At 46.3% G+C, this 23,107-nt stretch overlaps 1 protein-coding gene across 1 annotated transcript in view; it reads right to left on the minus strand.

The window, feature by feature from the left end:
- The window catches only part of Ano10 (anoctamin 10), a 117,405-nt gene that overhangs the window by 63,463 nt on the left and 30,835 nt on the right, over window positions 1–23,107 (minus strand). The window contains exons 12-13 of the mRNA XM_028890480.2: window positions 21,811–22,002; window positions 18,341–18,469 (exon numbers count right to left, since the gene is read on the minus strand). Of these exons, the coding sequence (XP_028746313.1) occupies window positions 18,341–18,469; window positions 21,811–22,002 (321 nt within the window). The remainder of the gene's footprint in view (window positions 1–18,340; window positions 18,470–21,810; window positions 22,003–23,107) is intronic.

Genomic DNA, 23,107 nt, shown 5'->3' on the forward strand with positions numbered 1-23,107 from the left:
GGACAGTGTCTGCCCCTAGTTGTCCTGCTTCCTTTATATCACACTCGTGATTAGGTCTGCAAACCACAGCAGGCTGCTAAGTGGAAGTCCAGCCTCACCCAGCTGCTCTCCCTGATGAACTAACTTGGCACTCGTCAGGCACCAGCTGTCCATAAATGTGGGCCTTGTCTCTGAGCTCCAGCCCTGTCCATTGGCCTGCCCATCTCCATGCCAGCACGATGCTACAGCCTGCGGACAGCTTAGAGTTGGGAAATACAAGTCTGTGTACTTCGTTTTTCTTCAGGATTGTTTCAGTTATTCTGGGTTCCTTATACTTCCTTATATAAATTTTGGGATGCAGGTAAGTTAGCTGACTCTACAGTTTGGTTCTTGAATTCCCCCAGAGACCAGGGAAGGACTTGCTCCTGGGGTGGTGCTACTTGGAACAGTGGAACCCCTGAGGGTGGAGCCCTGCAGGAGAGTTTTGGGACACGGCCAGCGTGCTCTTGAAGGTGAGAATGGAACCTGGCTTCTTTCTTTGTGCCACAAGGTGCTGCCCACAAGCCCAAAGCCACAGGGACAACTGACCCAGGACAGGAATCTCCAAAACATAAACCAAATTAAGCCCTTTCTCTGTGTAAGTTGATTATCTCAGGGAATCTGTTGTAGTAACAGAAAGCTGACACACAGGCGGCTTAACAGGGATTGCGAGGACCACGACCATCAAGTTAACCTCAACAGCCACACCGACGTAACCACAGGCCTTCTGTCCGGTTCCCACCTCTCTCCCTCTCTCCCTTCCTTCCTGAGATAGGGCCTCATGCAGTCCAGGGTGGCCTTGAACTCAGGATCCTCCTGCCTCAGCTCCCAAGTACAGGAACTGCAGGCATGTAACACCACCACTGACTGTTTAATTCTTTCTAATGGCATATGAAATGGAACTATGCTCTTTTTAAATTTTTAAATATTTATTTTTATTTTCATTTCTATTTTATGTATATGGGTATTTAGCCTGCATGTATGTCTGTGTACCATGTGTATTCAGTGCCAGCAGGGGCCAGAGGAGGACACTGGGCCCTCTGAAACTGGAGTTACAGATAGTTGTCAGCCTCCATGTAGGTGCTAGGAATTGAACCTGGGTCCTCTGGAAGAGTGGCCAAGACTTTAACTGAGCCATCTCTCCAGCCCTGGAACTGTGTTCTTCATTTCACTCAGGGTCTGTTGATGGACAGCACAGAGAACCACAGCTCCTGTCTCCCAAGCTGGCTCCAGAGTCTGTAAATTTCCTGACATGTTGCCTCATTCCAATTGCTTTTTACTGGGTGGGTTAGGGTCTTCTCTACAGAAGAGCATGCTGCCTTCCATTCGCAGACAGAGCCATGGTCCACTTTGCAGTGTGGGTGTGTTCTGTTCTAGTTCCTTGATCTAGTGCCTCAACTAACCTTCCAGGACGTGTTCAACCTTAAGGTGCCATCCTTCTCCTGTTCCTGACCTCAGTGTCCAGCTTTTCACCACTGATTGTGGCCTTAGCTGTGGGGCATTTCTGCTGTTCTTTGATAGAGAAACCCTTCTGTACAGATTCCTACAAACAGCTCTGTGATGGTGGAGGGGCAGGAGCAGCGAGAACCGGGGCCCTTTTCACATCCACTCCTCGCTTCTGTCAAGATCAACAAGGCGCACACCTTTAAGCCCAGCACTCGGGAGGCAGAGGCAGGTGGATCTTTGTGAGTTCGAGGCCAGCCTGGTCTACAGAGTGAGATCCAGGACAGGTGGAAAAAAAAAATCAACAAGGCAGACACTAACAGAGCTGGGTCACTTCAAGCCTCAGCTTTTCTAGGAACGATTTCTTCCAGATCAGGTCTCCCGCTTGCACATGGTGTCAGCATGCTCGCTCCACCACAGTAATTTAGTTTATTTTATAACAGAATGACTGCTCCTGTTTGTGACAGACACAATCAGTATACACACTCACACACTCCACCGGGACTAGTAAATAGTTGTGAGAAGTCAGCACCTAGAGGATAATGGTGAAGAGTGCCGATGGGCCTCACCAGAGATAACAGACACAGGGACTGTAAAATCACCTCTTCTATTTGAGGTCCACTTCCAGAATTAATGACACATTCATTGTCCTGTTCAGTCACCAAATCTTTAAATACCTTCAATTTTTATTAGTCTCACTCATTCATTAACCATCACTTTAACAACTTATGACGAACTAACCAGCCAGAAGAAAATCCACTCAGAGAATCTTGGTGGGAAAATAATTCCAACATTGGCTAACTGGAAAACCACAGGGAGAACACACGTACCCTACAGTGCCAAAAACTTAAAAAGAACCCCCAAAATGACAGAGCCTGAGACAGAAGTTACTGTTGGGTGGTAGTGACCGGCAAAGTGCACAGGGGCTTTTGGGAAAATGTTTGTCGGACAAATTTATCAAGTTTGACATTCACAACTGGTATATGAACATGTGTGTGTGTGTGCACGTATGATCTATCTATCATCTATCTGCCTATTTGTGCTGCACTTCAATTCAAAACAGTTTAAATACTGACTTAGACTACCCCATAAATGTTACAAAATACAGTACTACATTGTTTTCTGAGCCTCATTTTAAGTAGTAATAAAGATGTTTATACTCTCTCAGGGTCTAATATAAATTCTGGTATTTTATTCCAACTATGTGAATAATATGTTTCTCAAACACACATATGCATGCAAGTGTACATATCACATATAATAAATATACATGCATGCATATACACACAAGAACACACACATGTATGTACACATACTCAGTGCTGCTCTCCGATAGACTGGAACACACTGATACCAGATTTAAATCACAGACTTATGGACTCAATCGAGTGGTGAATTTTGAGGGAAGGGTTTCACATTTGTCAATGGCTGTATATTTATAAAAATTCAATTTCAGAATGCTCTTTATCCAGTTAAATTACTGCACCATGTCTGGCATGTGCACTGTGGACAATACATCAAGAGTTACTATGACATTACCAAGAACAGATTTTGAGGAGACCTCAAGTAAGTGCAATTCATATAAAATTAAAAATACCATAAACTAAACAGAAAATGAAGCACTTGTCTTGGTCCATCAGTGAATATATTCTGTTGAAATCAAAATTGTCCAAAACCAGCAAAACAAATACATTTTTCCAGACATAAAAATATTGTCACAGAGCTCTGGATTGCAGTGAGATAATGGAGTCAATCATATAATTCCAAGTGTAAAGTCTCTAAAAACAGAAACTCAGAAACAAAAGCCAGATCCACAGGAGGGTGAGAGAAGGCCCCACCCCTCAGCCTTCTACAAAACTAAGAGACAGGTGGCCTTGAACTGTGGCTCCCATGAAAACAGAGATAAATACCCAAATCTAGCAAGAACAGCTCTGGGCCCACATTTAAATGAGAACTCAAGTCTGACATCAACAGCAGCGGAAGTAAGGGGACCCCAGCAAGTCATCCCCATGCAGTGAGGTGCCACTGGGAAGTCATGGGTCACAACCTCCTGAAGACTGCATGCTCAGAGTTACGTGGAACCAAAACCTGTATATGCAGCATGGCTGACTGACAGCTCTGGGAAAAAAGACACACAAATGCATGCAATATCTGTCTCTGTCTTTCTCACACACACACACACACACACACACACACACACACACACACACACGTCTGTGGTCACAGTATAGACATTCTAACTTCTGACTACACCCACCACCATCTTCTGCTATTTTGAAGACAAAACAAGATGACAGATTCCTGAGACCAACATCTACAGCAAACTATATCCCTACATTGAGAAACTGTTTCAACTTGCTTGATACAGGATCTCATTATGTGGCCCAGGCTGACCTGGAACTCACTATATCTAGACCAAGCTGACCTTGAACTCACAATCCTCTTGCCTCAGCCTCCCCTGTCCTGGGCTCAGCAGTGTGTAAGCTGCCATTCCTGGCCTTAACCTTCTTTAAATTTTAAGCCCTGGTTTATTTTATTCTAAGAATTCAGCAAGATCTACGTCATCTGAATATTAGTTTAGGTCATTATAGCTTTTCAGTGCTGTTTAATGAGAATGAAGGCAAAATGGGCTTCCACAGATGAGATACACTTTACCATGCTAAGGGCTTTTTTTTACATAATACTTTAAAATATAAAATGAAAGTTACTGTATGGTACGTCTGCTCTCTAATTTGTATAAATATATATAGCAGGTCTCAAAAATAAAAATATAATGTGTGATCTTAAAATTCTGTCGTTTCCATGGTAATTAAAACATAACGAAGGAGTCGACAGTTGCCCAAGTCTGGTGATGTTTCACCCAGGAAACAGAAACGTTCACCAAGAGTCACCACGGATGTGGCCCTGTCAGTATTCTGTCATTTCAGATCTGCCATCCCCAAGGCACCTGTGCCTTGCCAACAAAGACAGGAATGTCATTACAATCAACCAAGATCAGTGCCAATATGCCACCCAGGTTCAGTGCAGAGGTGACAGACCCTACATTCAGAGGGAATGGACTCAGATGGTCACACTTTACCCCCACTTTTAACACCCAGCATTTAAACCTCAAATTCTACCAAGGAGTTAGAAAAACACAGTAACCAACCATCACTGCTTTGCCATCCTCACTAAGGTTAGGACTGATCTTATATTGAATATGGGAAGTAGAACAGTTGCACCAGGAGAGAGAGTGGATGGGAGGGAAGGGCCTATTCCTAAGCAGTCTCCATTTCTGTAAATGAGGCCGTGGAATCGCTCATTGGGTAGAACAGTGATACTTTAATAACATCCACAGACATGTCTCTATTTTCAAGGAACATACAAAATTCTGTTTTGATTTCTTTTAGATTTATTTTTATGTCTATGAGATGTTTTGAACCCAGGTCTCTGCAAGAGCAGCCAGTGCTGTTGACCATCCCTCCATCCCCCTTAATTTTTAAAACATATAACAGAATTGGCTTTTTGTGCAACCTTACAAGTCTGAACACACAGAGTCTTAGAAATGTCACTGTAAAGGGTACACAGTGTGTTAGTCACCTGCACAAATCACCAGGGTACATGAAACAAAGTTTTCATTCATATTATTTCAATGCTTTTTACCCATGAGAGAATAAAAAAGAACCTCAATCAGTCCAAAACAGCTGCAATCACAGAGCCAGTTAGCAATCCCAGGGCATGGGGGCCTCTGTATGTTCACCTTCTCCCTTGGTAAAACACACATCACACTCTACGTACTGAGTCCTGCATCTTAGTGTCCTGTTCCACTGGACAGGCATTCTCTGTACTCTGCCTATTTGACCTGTGGTAAGGTCAGGACCTGAACCCAAAGGGCCCAAAATACCTTTGATCATTCCCAGGCCAAGTCATCATCAAAATGCCAGAGAAGAACAGATTAAGATGGAGGTCCTCAACAGCTAAGAAGTGAATGTCGCAGTATCAAGAGAAACAAAGTAGGGACCAGGGTACAGAGAGAAGGGGTGAGGTTGGGGCTGAAAGCTGGATAGACAAGGCAGGTGCCCTCAAAGAACCATCCCACATGAACCACTGGAAGAGAAATCTGCAGGTCAGAGAGCAGATCCACTACACATTTACTTAACCTGGAAGCTTGTTTGTGAAAGCCCCAAAAGCTCCCTAACCCAACACCTTAGCTGAGTTATACTGAAAAAAACTGAAAAAAGCTGCACGATGGCCTTAGGACAGTTCTAAAGTCTGTTCTTATTTTTCAAAACTAATAAATCTACAAGTAGACTGAACCTGTGCTTTGACCCCAGTCCAATCCTAACGCTGGTAAAAGCAAGGCAGACTAGTTATTATTCACAAGCAATTTTTGCTCTTGTCAAACTGACGGTGCAACTGGCCCAGACTGGAGATGACAGGTGTGCCAATCACCTTCCTTGGCCTGTCAATCATTCATGGTACAAGAATTTCTTAGGAAAGGTCAAAACTGCTTTGCACACCACCAGAGGCTGCATATTCTAACACTTGACAGCATCAGGTCAACTGACATGTGTAAGATTATCTGTACTAGACAATTAACTATAAAGCAAACCCACTACAGACCGCTCTCCAGTCACTGTGATTAACTGTGCTTGCTATTTGTACTTTAAATACCATGAAAGCACAGACTGGGAACCAATCCCACATGCTGTGTGCAGCAGGGACTCTGTAGTGGGGACAAACTCAGTGTTTGGGCCTTCTGATTCTGAACCATGCGCCTGACTGCGTTACTATTCAAAGGGAACACTCATGAAATTAAACAAAGGGAAACACCCCACTGTCGGGAACTGCTTCTCTGGTGTCCACATGCTGTGGACAACACACAAATGAAATGGTGTCAAAAGAAAGATATCAGGAAACATGGAAAGGAAGCGTCCCACTGTGGTGCAAGTGTGAGCTCAAATCCCACACCAAACCTAAAGACGTGGGAGCACACGCCTGTGACCCCTGCAGTCCGATCAGCAGAGACAGGTCCGCTAGCTCACGGGAAAGCTAACCTGGGGTACATAGCAATGAACAACGACCTGGCTGCAGTGAGGCGGGAGGTGATGACTGACACCTGTAACTGTCTTCTGACATCCACATATGTGCTATGGCGTGCAAGTGTCTGCACTCACACATGCAGAGATTTTCTTTAAGGAGCACATTTCCCTAAAAACTAGACTAAAATATGTTTAAGACGAGAGAGTTGAGAAGGAATGCCTGGAGATGGTCCTTTATCTCAATGGAAAAATGACCAGCTGACACCTTCTGTGATTTTCACTTGTGAGTGTGTATACATATATATGAAGGCTTGTGTGAGTGGTGTGTCTGTGTATGTCTGTGTGTGTGTCTGTGTCTATGGGTGTGTATGTATCTGTGTGTGTATTTATGTCTGTGTTGGGTGTGGTTGTGTCTGTGAGTGTGTTTGTGTGTGTCTGTGTGTGTATGTGTCTGTGTGTATCTATGGGTGTGTCTGTGTCTGTGTTTGTGTGTGTGAGTGTGCGCACGCACGCATGTGACTATAGTTGCAACCTGGACAACACTCCCAACAATGACATGTGTTCTCGGAAGGCAGGCTGGAAATGGGGGTGACACAGTGGGCCTCAGGTACAGGAGCTGCACCAGAGCCCCAAGGATGGGAGCTAAAGGGCAGGGCTGCCAAGCCTGTGTGCATCAGAATGCTGCTGCCTGTGTTCCCAGCCCACGGGGAGAGGCAGAGGCACTGAAAGAGGCGGCGCCCAGTGCAGGCAGAACACACATTACAGCAACCTCAGGGTGACTCCCAGGCAGACCATGTGGAAGTGAAGCTCTGCTATATAAGCCGGGCCCTACGCCCTTATGGAGCACTCAGCGTGGGGCAGCCCTGGTGACTGCTTCTCTCTCAGCTTCCTTCCTATGACTGGTTAGCACAGAACAACCACAAAAACAGCTCCCCTGCTCCCGCTCACCCTGACTGTGAACTCCTTCAGCGAGTGCCTCGCACCAGTAGCCACATCATGGACTTCATTATCAGCACAGATGGTGCCAATTAGCTTCTGTGTGAGCACTGATGTGGAAAGAGCAATGGAAGCCTGTGTGTGGTCAGCTGGGCACTCACGCCAGTTGGAAGCTTGGGGACAGCAGTGTCTTTACCTTCTGCAGCTCATCATCCACCTGTGCTCAATCTGCCAGAAGGCAGTCTTGACTTTCAGGCTCAACTTGAGTCCATCTTACAGCACACACACACACACACACACACACACACACACACACACACACACACACACACAGAGAGTTGAAATATTCATTTTTTTTTTTACCCAATGTATGTAAAATAAGAAATTCAAACACTTTGCCCCTCATGGCACTTAACATTAGAAAGATGTAGTCCATTTTTAATACCCCTGAATGCACCGGCCTGGGAAAGCCTTTTATTAGCTAGAGAGAGACTGAAGCAGCAGCATTTTACACTGCCACTCTCCCTACCTTCTGGGTTGATCCTGTCTGCATTGTGGCACCTTACGGACCACAAAGAAGCCAAAGCCCCTCTGAAGCTATTAACTGACCGGCTGAAGGAGCAGAAGGACAGAGGCTCAGCAAAGCAAGCAAAGCAAATCCAACATGTTAAATTAACAGGGATCATCATGAGTTCCTGAAGTGGTGCCTGACCAGATCCCAACAAAGACAAGTCTAAAGAGCATTTTAAACCAAGATGAAAGCCTCAAACCAAGCCCTAAGATGATCATTCTGAAGCACCAGTCCTCCTGAAAAGGGAAGAAGTGTGGTTATCTTCTCTCCTCTGGAACAGAACCTCAGGGAGGTTTTGACGAAATCTCACAGGTTGCATAAAGCGGAAGGCTGCTGTAGGCAGTCGCTGCTCCTCAGCAGCCGTTCCTGGTCATCACTGGTCACCACAGCGGCTCCACAGCTCTGCAGCAACAGCAGGGGTGGCAGGTGCCAAGAGCCAAGACCACAGAAGTGGAGCCCTGAGAATGGGGGTCTCCTGACCTAATGCAGAGGGAGGGACCAGACACAGGGAGACACACGGGGCAGACAGCGTGGCTGTCAGCACGCACAGCTGCACCTCCCATGGCTGCTGCACACAGGGATGGAGGCCAAGCCTGCAATGGGAAGGTACGGTGCTGAGCTCACATTTGCAAAGGAAAATGAAAAGCTGTAAGAGGTCACGGCACCCATTCCTTGTCCCCCCAACTCATGCCCTCACTGACCTCAAGAAAACCCTCAGGCTCTGATACCACTGTTCTCTCACTCGTGCCCTTTTCAAGGTGTCCCTGGCCACACAAAGCCCCTCAATACTCCAGCACTACTATAAAGGGCAGAAAATTCTTATGGGCCTCAAGTCTTCTTTCAGTTTCCTGAAATAAAATGTGTTTTCTATTCTCAGGGAAAAACCTGAGACCCAAAATGCATTCTTACTCTTCTGTTCCCCAGAATACGATAGCAGGCAGTTGTGGCCTAGGATCATGATCATGGGAAAGGGAAGTTGGGCCGGCGCTCAGCAGAGGGCTGCTGCACTTGTCCTGTTCCTGAGAGTGGGCTCACGACTAGTGAAAGGGGGAGACGAGCTGAGAAGAGGCAGTGACCAGTGAGTCTCAGAGCTGGGCAGCAGAGAAGCCGTGGCTCTCTGCGGATCACCTGGTGCCGTGACTCACGGCAGCCTCGGACACTGCGGGCTACGAGCTTCCTGATTCTTACCCCACCTTAGTATCTCCCCAACCAATGCGACTATGAATGAAGGAGCGTCACTTCCAAAGTGGGCGGCCTTCCCGTGCCTGTCCTATAGGGCAAGGAATATGTTAACTACCATGATACCTTAAAATGCAAAATAGTCTGTAAAAATGGTTGTTGTCAAAATCATATTTAAAAATAATATGCACTAACCATAAGTTTCAAAGCAAACATCTACCATTCACTGACCGGACTAAAGGCCAACCCTCTAACTCAGCAGTCCCCAGGAAGTCCATTCAGGTGAAACAAGGAAACAAGTAATTCCCCAGTGAATCTAAAGAGTTTACTCAGATACTCACAGGACTCTGTACCCCTCTGCACTGTGTTGCATATGCATGAGGAAGTGTCCTCCTGTCCATTGGGCACAAATAAGACCCCTGTGTCAGTTACTTTTCTTTTTGTGACAAAATATCCAAGAAAAGCAACTTAAGGCACGAAGGGCTTGGTTTGCTCAGTTTGGAGGTGCATTCATTATGGGAGGGATGGGCATGGTGGGGGGCCAAAGCAGGGAGGGGACAGTGGGGAGACATGGTGGGGGGTCATGACAGGGAGGGGACACAGTGGGGGAAAAAGGTTGGGGGGCCATGCAGGCAGGAGGCATGGTGGTCAGGGGGCATGGCGGTCGGGGGGCATGGTGGTCAGGGGGCATGGCGGTCAGGGGGCATGGCGGTCAGGGGGGCATGGCGGCAGGAGCAAACAGCAGCTGGTCACATTGCATCTGCAGTCAGAAAGCAGAGAGGAATGTCATTGCCTAGTGGCTACCAGCCCATGAAGGTGCCGCCCCCACTCAGGGAAGGTCCTCCTTCAATTAAGACTTTCCTGGAAACCAGGGGTGGGTCTAATTCTCAGCCAGCTGCCAGTCAAGATTAACTATCACATCCCAAGACAATGACTGAGTTTCCCAGGTTTGTTTTCTCTGAAGAGTAAAAACTTGAAGACACTTGGAAAGCAGTGTGAAAGTTGTATCTGGAACATGCCCAGATTTTTATGATTTCCCTGTCATCATCAACTGTCCCCTCCTTGTCCCATCTCACAGCAATGTGTCTTTGTGGAGTTTTTCCAAAGACTTCACAGAAGCAATGGCTCCACTTTAGCACATGCTTTTCATCAGTTTTCATTTCACCTAATTAAATTATATCAATTACAGTAACAAGAATGCCATACATTAACAAATTTTGGGGGGAATCTCTCTTCACAGGCACTTAGCAAGCAGACACTGTCCACAGAGCCTGCATCCCAACCATTTCCAGAAGCTGGGAGAGCCTATGCCAGCACCCTGCAGAGGGGATGGCAATCAGGGCCATCTGGGGGATGAGTTTAGAGAAGAGGCCTTCTACCACACTGGAATTTCTCTCTTGGACAACTCTGTAGATGCTCGCAAAGCTAGGACCATATGTTACTAGTATCTGGTATGTTTAAGCTTAAAATAAATACATATCCAATGCAAAAACCCACCCTGACCACCTTTAATTATCCCCACACCATCCAAAGAGCACAGAGCCTCATTTTAACTGGATAAAAACTGCAGATGAGGGGCAGTCTAGAGTAAGACTAGGAAACATCAAAAAAAAGACCAGCAAGAGTAAATAGAAGTAGGAAAACAGGCTGGGTGTGGTGGCTCATGCCTGTAACCTAGTCCTCAGGAAGGTGAGTGAGGCAGGAGGATTCAGAGTTCAAGCTCAGCCTGGGCTATCTCATGACCCTGTCTCAAAACTACAGACACACATGTGTGTGGGTTCCATCCAAGAGGACCCAAATGGAATTGCCGAAAGCCAACACATGAAAGTGAAGACCATGAACAGCACAGTTGGCTGTGGGCTCCTTCCTGGTCAAGCTTGCAATTAAATTCTCAGAATTTGTGTTTCTGAAAAGAAGAACATCAGCCAACAGACACCGAGTGGCTAACCCTGCAGGCACTCGTGGGTCAATGCCTCACAAGCAGAGGATGCATTTGAACTTAGTAAAAGACAAAGAACTGTGGGTGCTGTTGGTGGCAGTGAGCTACCCAGTGTGGGTGCTGGGAACTGAACTTGCGACCTCCGCAAGAGCAGTATGTGCTTTTAACCTCTGAGCTACCTCTTCAGGCCCCATATCTTATTTCTTAATTCTATAGTATATTCTTACAAATAATAGAATTTTAAGACTTTGTTGAGTTTTTTTTTTTTTAAGATTTATTTACTTATTTTATGTATGAGTGCTCTATCTGCATGTACAACTTTGTGCCAGAAGAAGGCATCAGATCCCACTACAGATGATTGTGAGCCACCATGTGGTTGCTGGGAATTAAACTCAGGACCTCTAGAAGAGCAGCCAGTGCTCTTAACTGTTGAGCCATCTCTACAGTCCCTGCTGAGGTCTTCTTAATATGCTTCCCAAAAGTATAATCAGCAAGCTTATCAACTGTAACTCTGAGATTCTCAAATAACTGCCACAAAGAGCACGAGGGGAAAAACATGGGACTCATTTGCTCATGAACAAATCCTTAGTAAGAACTGCTTCATCACTTGAAACCACTCACGAAGTGACTCAGCACACACCTCTCAGCTCCTGGGGATCTGCAGTCCTTGCCCAGGCTTGGGAGAGCCAACCTGGAGAGGGAACAGTAGGGACTGGATAGTTTTGTGACTGTTCCTGCTAACTTGCTTGAAGGGCGCTGGAGTGTCCCAGGACAGAATGGGAAGCAGGGCAAATGGAAGGGCTCTGTCATCCACCACGGCACCTTTCCCACCGCAGAAGACGAACGTGGTCAGAACAGCTTGAAAGAATGAAAGAGCAGACAGCATGGGTGGCTGTGACAGAACGCTCAATGTAAATGGTAAGGGAGGAAGGATTTGCTTTAGCTCACAGTGTGGAGGGTTCAGCTCACGGCTCCTGAGTCTACAAACATGTGCAAGGCATCCTGGCAGCAGGGACACAAAGTAGAAGCTGCTCTCCACTTATTGGTGAACAGGAAGCAGAGAAATGGTCATACAGGAAGAAGCTAGACCAACCTATTACCCAAGGACATGACCCTAGGGACCTACTTGCACTAAATTGGCCTCATCTCCAACCTTTCACCACCTCCCAATAATGCCATTACATTACAAATCCACTCTTTACACCTCCTGATCTTGTCCTGTCTGGGGACACCCTCACAGACACACCCAGGAGTATGTGTCACTAAGTCTAGGCTTATTTCTATCCAGTCAAGTTGACAATAAAGTCTAACTATTACTATGGGTTAAAGAAGAGACGGCAGGAGGGCCACATGCCTATTGAGGGTTTGTCATGACAGTCCAGGTGAGAACACTGAACTGCACACTTTAAAGAGTGGTGTGATATGTGAATCACACTCAGCAAAATGTGGGTGAGAAATGCTGGTAACCTGAGCTCAAGCCACACCAACACTGAGAGACTGAACAGAGTCAGAACCAGCAACGGGGGCAGGGGGCAGGTTGGCAGGGTTGGACTGAGGTATGGAAACAAAGCCAGGAGGAGAGGAGTGGGAGGCCAGCCTGAGAGCAAACCGTGACACAAACAAAACCAGGCAAGTGTGTCTCTGGAGACACACAACTGAGGAGACACGCCCATAAGGCGGCTGCCGGCACTGGGCACTAACTGCTAAAGGTGAGGCTGCTAGCTTCCTGTTCCGGGTTAGGCATGGTGCCTGTCTCTCCTTTAGTACATTGCCAATGTCCCAACTTTACACCTGAGGACTGGAACTCACAGAGATCTGAGAAGGGAAACAGATTCTCCCTCAGCTACACTCTGATGCGGACATCTTTGCCTTGATGACCCTTGGAAGAAATGGTGGCCACAGGGGTGGCAAGAGCTCAACTGAGCACTGACCAGTCGGAGTCACACCATGTGTCCTGTGACACACGGCTCCACGCTTGCTGTCTCACACAAGCATCGCACGCAGACTCACCGCTGGCAGCAAGCCCTGCTCCTCCTGACACTTGTGGGTTACCGCCCAGAGTGCTCCTGCAGGGCAGGCTGCAGGTGCCTCAATCTGCAGCTGAGGACAGGGTCAGCACTCTAAGAGGAAGCTCAGTGACAGACTCCAGGGTAAGCACAGCATAAAGCAATGCTACCCAGCCCATCCCACTCCAGAGAGGGAGAGCACATACAACAAACAAGTTCTAAAGTACGTAAATCCTAATACAGGTAAAGAGCAATCATCTGCAGTGAGCTTACAATTTTTATGTTTGAAACTAGGAAAATAAACCAAGAGCCCATCCACTCTCAGAGGGCATACAGTGCTGCTACACACAGATGACAGTCAATTCCGTTTCTAACCAGTAGGGGGCGCGGACATCGTATAACTTACTCTCCCACCCCCACAAGAAACTGCTTTAAGGGATAGTTTTCAAACTAGTAACTAAACATCAACAGAGCCAACAGATTCGCTGGTCACTAGAACCTAAAAAGTAGATATGCAGGCACACTCCCAGTGAGCAGTCGGCTTACTTCTACCTTAGAGACAGCCACCCCACCCCAGTCCACCCCTGGGTGTACAGGGGAAATGATTAGCATTCAGCATGCTGGACTGACAAAGCTTGACAGACACAGGAAAACAGGGAGGTTCTCCGACACTGGATGCTTGGGCTGGGTGGCCTCTTGCTGTCTTCACCAAGTGCACCCTCACTGTGGTTTCGCATTCACAGGCGTGGCCCTCTGCTGGAAACATCAGAGACTGAGGGCATGTCTCAGAAGCGAGGTGGTTCTGAGGGAACTGCTGGATGCTGATTTGATCTGTGGGCTGAACTTCATGGCGTTTTCAATATCTAACTTTTAACCTATAAAACTGGCACATTCAGCATGCTCTCTCCTCATGCTCAGGCCGCTTGTCCATTCCCAGTGAATCTACTTTACAAAGCTGCGTCAGGAGCCATGTCTCTAACGGCAGCACTAGGTGGCAGTAAACACACAGGCGCCACAGCAGGGCTCTCTTTCTTTTTCTCCTTTTCCCCCTCACTCAATCGGAGGCTGCAGAAAATCCAACTCTAGGTGGGAAAAAATCAAGGCATCAAAAAAGAAGTAAAAATCACCAAGCTACTTGGTGCAGGGAATTTGAGAACACAGACAGCCTCAACTTCATAAAGCCGGGACGATTTTCCAAAAGGTCTTTGTTCTGTGACAAATCTTAATCACATAAATATACTTAGATGCTAAAGAGTTTGAAGAGAAACGTAATATTTTAAATTGTTTTTTCCATCAATGTTAAAATTTTACTTAAAAAATCATTTATGTATTTTTATAATTTACTGTGGCTTTTTTAATTAGCAAAATTTTACTTAGAGACCATGAATAAATAAATAAATACACTAAAGTACAATCAATATACTGTTATCTGTGAGAAAGACATTTCTAAAAACTAATAAGATCTGGGCATGGTGAAACAGCCTTGTAATCCCAGCACCTGGAGGTAGAGGAAGGAGGATCAGGATTCAGGGTATCCTCAGTTACATAGAGAGTTCAAGACCAGCCTGAGCTCCATGAGACCTGCCTCAAAGAGCCAGAAAAAAAAAAAGCTTCCGTAAATATTAAAACTATCTAGACTCTGGGGGGGGGGCAGGAATAATATAAATAAATGATTTTACTTTATAGAAAATTTAAGACTATCTCCTTTCTTTAAAAGCCGGGCGGTGATGGTGGCGGCGGCGGCGGCATGCCTTTAATCCCAGCACTCGGGAGGCAGAGGCAGGCGGATCTCTGTGAGTTCGAGGCCAGCCTGGTCTCCAAAGCGAGTTTCAGGAAAGGCGCAAAGCTACACAGAGAAACCCTGTCTCGAAAAACCAAAAAAAAAAAAAAAAAAAAAAAAAAATGTTCAAGACATTACGAGAAAAATCTTACTTAAAAAAGTTGATTTGATGCAGTGATGTTTCTTTATTGACTAGAGCTGACAAATAAAAGCTGCGCACACTGAGGGTTGATGCGAACCACACACATAGTGGCTGGCACAGCTGTGCTGGTCAACATACCCATTGCCTCACAGTTACCTTCTAATTCTGAACCAGCTAAATTTCCAACTTGTGAAAAGGAACTAAAGAAAAGCTTACAGCTGGATGTGTGGTACACACCTTTAATCCCAGCACTGGGAAGGCAGAGGCTGGTGGATCTCTGAGTTTGAGGCCACCCTACTCCTGGATCTAGAGATCCAGTTTCAGGACAGCCAAGCATTGGCAGTGAAGGACAGAAAGCTGGTAAAGATGTAATTGATTGAACAAGGGGACCATGTTCTAGCCCCAGCAAGCAGCAGAACTTAGCAGCTTTGGCCACATGGTTCTGGAGTTAAGGATAGAAGAAAGGGGCTATGGAATTTGCCCCTGAGACTAAGGAAAGTCGCTGAGGCCAGGAATATGTCAGGGGGCCTAGAGAGGCCATTGTGTGAAGCTGTGAAGTTGAAGCCTGGGTTGCCTTGGAGAGCCCAAGATGTTAGAGATGACAGAGTCATGGGATACCTGCTGAGGAGAGCTGATAACAGGGATTGGAACCAGCCCAAGAGAAAGAAGTGTGTTGCAGTCAACAAAGATGAACGGAGTTGGAGATCTGAAGAACGTTTTGACATCAGACATGGGGATGTAGAGTCTGGAGTTTGCCCAGCTGGTTTTTGGTCTTGCTTCGGTCCAGTATTTCCTCACTATGCTCCCTTCCCTATGTTTGGAATGGTACTGTATATCCTGTGCCACTATATGTTGGAAATATGTGATCTGCTTTTTGATTTTGATTTTACAGGTGATTACAGTTAAGAGATTAAGGGAATCTCAGAAGAGACTTTGAACTTTGGACTTTAAAACATTGTTGAGACTGTGAATGACTATGGACATAGGGTAAAAGAGCAAGCCAAAGAAACACACCCTACCCTGAAACCAGAGCCAAAGAACACACCCTGCCCTTGACCAACTCTGCATGAAAACCAACCAATCCCTGAAAATGAAATCTAGCCAATCTCTGAGCTTATCCCAGCTCAGGGATTGAAATCTGACCAATTCCCACCATGAAAGTCTTCATCCTGGAAAAAACATTCCTAAGAAGCCCTATGTAAGCTTTAGACCTGTTTAGTGTGAAGCTGCCTTTCCCACCCTGGCAGAGGCGGCCCCTCTCCTCGACTCCTCCCTCCCAATAGTTCTCTTGAAGGAGGTTTGAGTGACTACCTTCTTCCGCTAGAGTGGAGTAGGGCAGAGAAGTAACAATTTTTGCTGGAGCAGGAGCAGAACCAGTACATTCCTGCAGGGAAACCATCCCCCACCAGAACAGAGCTGTAGGTATTGCCTGGCTTCTGATGGCCAGGATACCTTTCCCTCCAGAGCTGTAACACTTACAATGGGAACTTTTGAAGATGGACTAAATGCATTTTACATTATGATATTGTTATAAGCTTCTGGGGACTAGGGAGTGGAATGTGGTAGTCTGAATGTAATTGGCCCCAATAAACTCATAGGAACTAACATTATTAGGAGGTATGGCTTTGTTGGAGGAAGTATGTCACTGTAGAGGTAGGCTTTGAGGTCTCATGCCCAGTGCCTCAAGTTCACTTCCTGTTGACTTCCAATCAAGATGTAGCCAGTACCATGTCTGTCTGCACGCTGCCATGCTCCCAGCCATGATGATAATGGAATGAACCTCTGAACTGTAAACAAGCCACCCCAATTAAATTTTTTTTTTTTTTTTTTTTGGTTTTTCGAGACAGGGTTTCTCTGTGTAGCTTTGCGCCTTTCCTGGAACTCACTTGGTAGCCCAGGCAAGCCTTGAACTCACAGAGATCCGCCTGGCTCTGCCTCCCGAGTGCTGGGATTAAAGGCGTGCGCCACCAACACCCGGCTAAATGTTTTCTTTATAAGAGGTGCCACAGTCATGGTGTCTCTTCACAGCAATAGAAACACTAAGACAAGGTCTCAACTTCATTTCCTTGTCAGCCCTGAATCCAGAAGCCTTGGGTGTATGACATGCTACCCACTCAACAGTCTTACCAAGTCCTGTTTCTTTACGTTTCCACAAGTATTACATTTTTAACTAGGCACAAAAAGGCACAATGTTCTTTGGTGTTGAAAATTACCAGCAGTGGAGGCAGCTCTGAGATTTCCTGCTTATGTTTGGTCCCTGATTAGTTTTCCAGACATGGGAGTAATGCATATTCCAAAACATGATAAACTGAAAAGTGAGACACACACAGCCAGAGTACCTGTGACTTATGGTGAGACTATGTGCCTTTCTACAAATTAGCACAGCGCCTGAGTGTTTCTCAGTGAATACCGCTGCAGCGAAAACACCAACTGTTGGCTTCATGACAGCTAGGGTGGAGGGACACAATTTTCCCTGCTGAGCTCAAAGGCCCTCACTGTAAGCCCCGCCCCTGGAAGCCTCCAGCTGCTAGGCTCCACCCCTAGACTACTTTGGCAGCCAGGCCTGACCTCTTGAGGCTTGGGCCTAAGGAGCCTAAAAGCTAGGCCACATCCACAGACTTCAAGGCATCACTCAAGGCAGGAGGTGGCTAGGCCCCACCTACAGAAAGAGGAGGGAAAAAGTGCAATACCAGGTCACAAAATCCCACCAATCCCTGAGCTTGTCCCAAGATCAAGTCACACAACCCCTCCAACACCAGGCCACCCTGGAAAGCTCCCACTACCCTCCCAGAAACCCTATATAAACTCCATATTCTGTTCAGTTCTCTGCTGCTGCTCACGCAGGCAGAGGCAGCTGTCCTCCTGGGTTTTTCCCTCCCAATAAGTTGCTTGTGTAAGGTTTGTTGTGTAGTGCAACTTTGTGGTATTCCTTGGCTCCCGACTGCCAGGATACCTTTCTCTTGAGAGCTGTAACACTTCCATTGGGGAAGTCTTTCCCCTCAGAGCTATAACACTTATACTACCAACAAGAGTTTCTTAGGATTCACTTAAGAAAACAGAAGGGACATTTTCTTAGAACAAGCTTAAAACCCATGTCAACCCACAGATGCAGCAGTGTCTAGAAGGTGTGTTCCTGTGAGCTGGGCAGGAAGCAGAAGAACACAGTCAGCACTCTTCTAGTCTACAGTCCTGACGTGATTTGCCTTCTTACGGCTCAGGCTTGCTTGTTAGCATGGACTGTAGCAGAGGCCAGCTCAGCTGGAGGACAGCAGAGGCCCATGGCATGAATAAACATTTTCACTCACCTCCACGGCCACCACGATCAGAACCAGGTCCGTTTTGGATTCTGGAAAGACTGCATTCACTTGTGGTGACATTCCAATCAGAGCACAGTTAGTGACCACAGATATAACACTCATTGTCTCAAAAGCCAACTGAAAGGAAAACAAGGTGTGGCATTAATGGTGGCAACAGCCACGTCCCATGTCCATGCTATCTGAACCCCAAGTGAAAGTCCTTCCCTGGGTTCTACACAATCCACATACATTTTAAACCTCTGTCCCTCCTGGCAGGTTCTCTTTACTTAAGGAAGCTGACCCATTAGTGGGCATTTTAGATTCCTTCAGACTGACTGCTCCTGAGCAGTGTGTGAGCGTGGACTCACAGCACTGTTTGTGTTGCTCATCTCCGCTTGTCTGTGGGGGATTTAAAGACTATACAGAAAAGCGCTCCACACCCCAAACCAGACAATATCTTGCAGAGCTGCTATTTTACAAACTGTCCTACTTTGATAAATCACACGCCCCACTTGGCTTAGCTACAACCAAGCTCCAGTTATGCCATGGTTCCTTCCTGAGGACATGAACCAAAGTCCCTGCAGAGTGTTAGCAAATACAGAAGCCGGGCTTCACTGGGACTTACAGAACACTGACTGGGGACCCACAAAGAGGTCCATGTGTCCTCTGGTGTGTCTCTGGGTGACAGTGGGGAACCCCGCGCTTTCTTTTCTGTTACTGCAAAGCTCCTGATGGCTGCTGCCTGGTAACGGAGCCTCTCCTAACACGCACAGGGACTGTCTCTCTGCCTCTCCTCCCAATGGTCATGGTGTACAGAGAGTAATATTGCCAGTTACTGTGTTTGCTTGTCACTTGTGGCAATTTTCCAGTTGATTCTCCAGGTTTTCCCGAGGACACGATTCTGAGACCATATTTTCTCCAAACACAGTTTTTTCTGCCCCTTCTGTTTTATGTTTACAGTCCTTATCCTTCTCTGATTGGTTTAAACAGCAATTCTAATCCTATTGAACACCAAAAGTGACTTTACACATCGCTTATCCACTGGTATTACTTGAGTTGTTCAGTCTTATATCACTTGGTATTTTCAGTAAAACTTATGTATATACTCTATACTTTGTAAAGTTATATGAATTCATGCAGTATCTGAATTCACACACAAGATCTGGCATGAACTTATGTAAAGACATAAGTCCTACTCATCTTTATGTCATTCTCACATAAGAGACTTGTCTGGAAACCACAGTGCAGTGCCACAGACACAGTAAGAACACTGCACAATACACCCATCAGCTTCACTTGTGCCCGTCTGTGTGCACGCTTTGTTCTATGGTGCTTTGGGTGGGGGTTGTTTTCCAAGATAGAGTTTCTCTGTGAACAGCCCTGGGCTGTCCTGGTACTCACTTTGTAGACCAGGCTGGCCTCAAACTCACAGAGATTCACCTACTTCTGGCTCCCTAGTGCTGGGATTAAAGGCATGCACCCCCATGACCAACTTGTTTCACAGTTTTAATACACAAATGACTTCATGTTTTCTGCCGACATGAGGGATACTGTCTGTTTCTTAGTTCTCTGTGTGTCTGGTTTTGCCATCACACTAATTCTGGCTTCCTAAGTATTGAGGGCTAAACTGACCGGAGGGTTCCCGATGTATGGAGAAGGGACATAGCTCCTTCTCTAAATCAGGTTTGGTAGAACCAGTAATGGGGAGCTGCAGCTTTGGGTCCTAAGAACCCAACTGTTCACACCCTAAAAGACTTGACTCATCAGTACCAAGGCCACTATGTGCTCAGCCTGTGATGCTCGTGAGTCATCTTGTGTCCCCTTGTGCAGCACTGCTGAGCCTGCAGCTGACTCTGTCCCCTTTCTCCCCTGGAAGGAGGACATCCGACGCTGCACTTCCTAGTAAGCCTGCTGGCCCCAGACAAGCATATGCAAGACCTCTTGAGCCCTCTGCTCTGTCTTCTTTACCTCTGACCCTCTGGCCCTTCCTCCTCAGGAGCCTCTTGCTCAAGAATGACCTGCTGGTCAGGCCACACAAAGAAAACACTCCCTCTTTCTCTACTTTCTAGAAATTTATAAAATTGGTGTGACTTCTTTTTAAGTGGTGGAATTTGTGGTATGGTTATCTGAGCCAGGACCTTTCTTCTGGAGATGTGGACTCTAGACTCAGCTTCCTTCACAGTCACAGAGATACCTAAGTGACTTTCTCGCCCCCTCCTCACCTCCCCCACTCACTGACTGAGCTGCAGCAGGAGGCTCTGCTTTTGAAGGGAAGGTCCTCCCACTAGGTGTCAGGTTCCTGTGGCCATGCACACACCCCTTGCCCCTCCCCCAAGGCTGCAGGCCAACAGACACTGATCCACTCCACTCCTGCTGGACACAGCCACTGTGCTTGTCTTCTAGGACCACATCTCTGACTCACTGATCTTATTTCTGTCTTGATCTGTTCTCTTTCCTATTTCCTTTCTTCTGCTGGCCCTGGGTTTATCTTGCCTGTCTTTTCTAGTTTAACAAGCACTTGGTATCTGAGATCCTTTTCCAGCATAACCATCCTGTGCTGTGAGTTCCTGCCAGCCCCTCCTTATCAGCCATGCCCCACACACTTCTCTTTTGGTTTGGTGAATCTTTGGATTTCATCTGAGAATTTTTCCCCCATGGGTACTTTGTGCTGTCTGGTTCCCAGTGTTTCCGCCGGTCACTAACCCTAGTCTGATCTCACATCATGGTGTTCTGTGTACAATTCCAACTCCTTGAGTGCTTTCTGTCCAGAGACAGCTGGATGTCCTGCCAGACACAGCCTGTGGATGGCACCACTGAGCCTTCTCCACTCCTGGTGACTTTCTTCTTCCATCTTGGGGAGGGAGTAGTTTCATCTCTAACTACAGAGCTCATCTAGTTCCCCTTTCTATTCAAGTTTTCTCTCTCTCTCTCTCTCTCTCTCTCTCTCTCTCTCTCTCTCTCTCTCTCTCAAAACTGATGCTTGATGCATACACCTTTCAGTTTGATGTTTTTCTGAGAATTTGTCCCCTTTTCCATGGCAGACTGCTCCTCTCTGGTAACCTCTGTCTCGGAAGTATCCTTTGTCAGACAGTATCATAGCCATGTCTGCTTGCACTGTCTTTTCTTTTGAGTACTGTTTCCTTATTTTCCCTTTGACTTTCACCCTGTCTGTATCACTCTGTGAATTGTTTCTGATCAACAATACACGCCTGGTCACATTCGCATCCACTCTGCCAATCTCAGTCTTTAATCTGTATCTTTAGGTCATTTATAGTTAGTGTAATTGTTGGGACTTAAGTCAGACACTTGTTTTCTATCTGATCCCTGTTTTTACTGTTTGCTTTTCTTATTGATAATAATTTTGAGCTTATTTTCTGGTAACTTTTAGGGGTGCTCTGGATATTCTACATTTTCTGCTTTTAGAGTTTTTCTTTCCCCCAACAATGACTAATAGCTTTCGTTGTTCTTCATGTAGTTACCTGCCATACACCAATACTGGCTGAAGGTTCTGCAAATGGTCGTTTGAAGACCCTGCACATTTTCAAGGCATCTGAGTTGACTTCAGTGAAGTTATTTAACACAGCAAGGGCAGCTGCTAATGGGTAAACACAGGAGAAAAGGCTCACATAGCCAAACTGCAGGAACAACTCCAAATAATCATCGAAGGTTCCCTGCAATGTAGACAGAAGGCATTGCTCAGTGTCACACAGAAATCTGCAATACTTGCAAAGGTTAGCTACTAAAAACTCAGGGTCTACTCCAATCCTCCCTTCCCAACCACAAATTCATACAAATTTAAAGATGATTTTGCACTAAGTTGCTGAAATAAGGATCAAAATTATTGAGTTGCCTATTTTCCTCATGTACAGATCATTGAACCTATCTTCCACCACCACAAGGCAAACAATAGAAAATCTAAACATGGTTGCTCTTAATGACCCAGTTAAGAGATATCCTTGATGGGTCATGGTGACACACACCTTTAATCCCAGCACTCAGGAGGCAAAGGCAAGCAGATCTCTGAGTTTGGGGCCAGCCTGGTCTACAAAGTGAGTTCCAGGACAGCCAGGGTTACACAGAGAACAGTGTCAGAGAGAGGGGGGGCGAGAGAGGGAGGAGGGAGGGAGGAGGAGGAGGGAGGGAGGGAGGGAGGGAGGGAGGGAGGTATCCTTATCTACAGGATGCCCTAACCTTCAACTATAAAGCTGATAGTGAGCGGGAAAGATGCTTCATTGGGTAAAGGTGACTGCTGTCAAGCTTGAAGACCTGCATTTGATTCCAAGATCCGTATGGAGGAAGGAGAGGGCCAACCAGATGTCCTCTGGCCTCCACATGAGCACACACATGCACACACAATAAAGTTAATAGCAGATTAAGAGGTCAGGATGATTTTTTTAAACTGATAATGATGACCCCAGTGAAATCATAACGACTCTCCACAAGAGGAGCAACAATTTGTCATGACCAACTTTTGCTGTGGTGGTTCTCTGGAAACTGACAGCATTTAGCTAAGAAAAAAACAAACTTTGTGGCATTTTAGCTTTATTTCATCACCCTACTCAGTCATGAAGTAGAATAGTTTGCATCATTATCAAAAGGAACAGAGTATGGCTGGAGCTCTCCTACAGCCTCACCCCAAAGGGAAGCCACTGTCTGACCTGGCTGGGGTACCCTGGAACTCAAGGCAGAGCTGAGCAGCAAGACACCCACAGGCCATCTGAAAGCTCTAGCATTCCCAGGAGCCTATACTATCATATGCTCCAGGAGCTGAAGAAG

The sequence above is a fragment of the Peromyscus leucopus genome, chromosome 7 (assembly GCF_004664715.2).
Source record: "Peromyscus leucopus breed LL Stock chromosome 7, UCI_PerLeu_2.1, whole genome shotgun sequence".
Lineage (NCBI taxonomy): Eukaryota > Metazoa > Chordata > Mammalia > Rodentia > Cricetidae > Peromyscus > Peromyscus leucopus.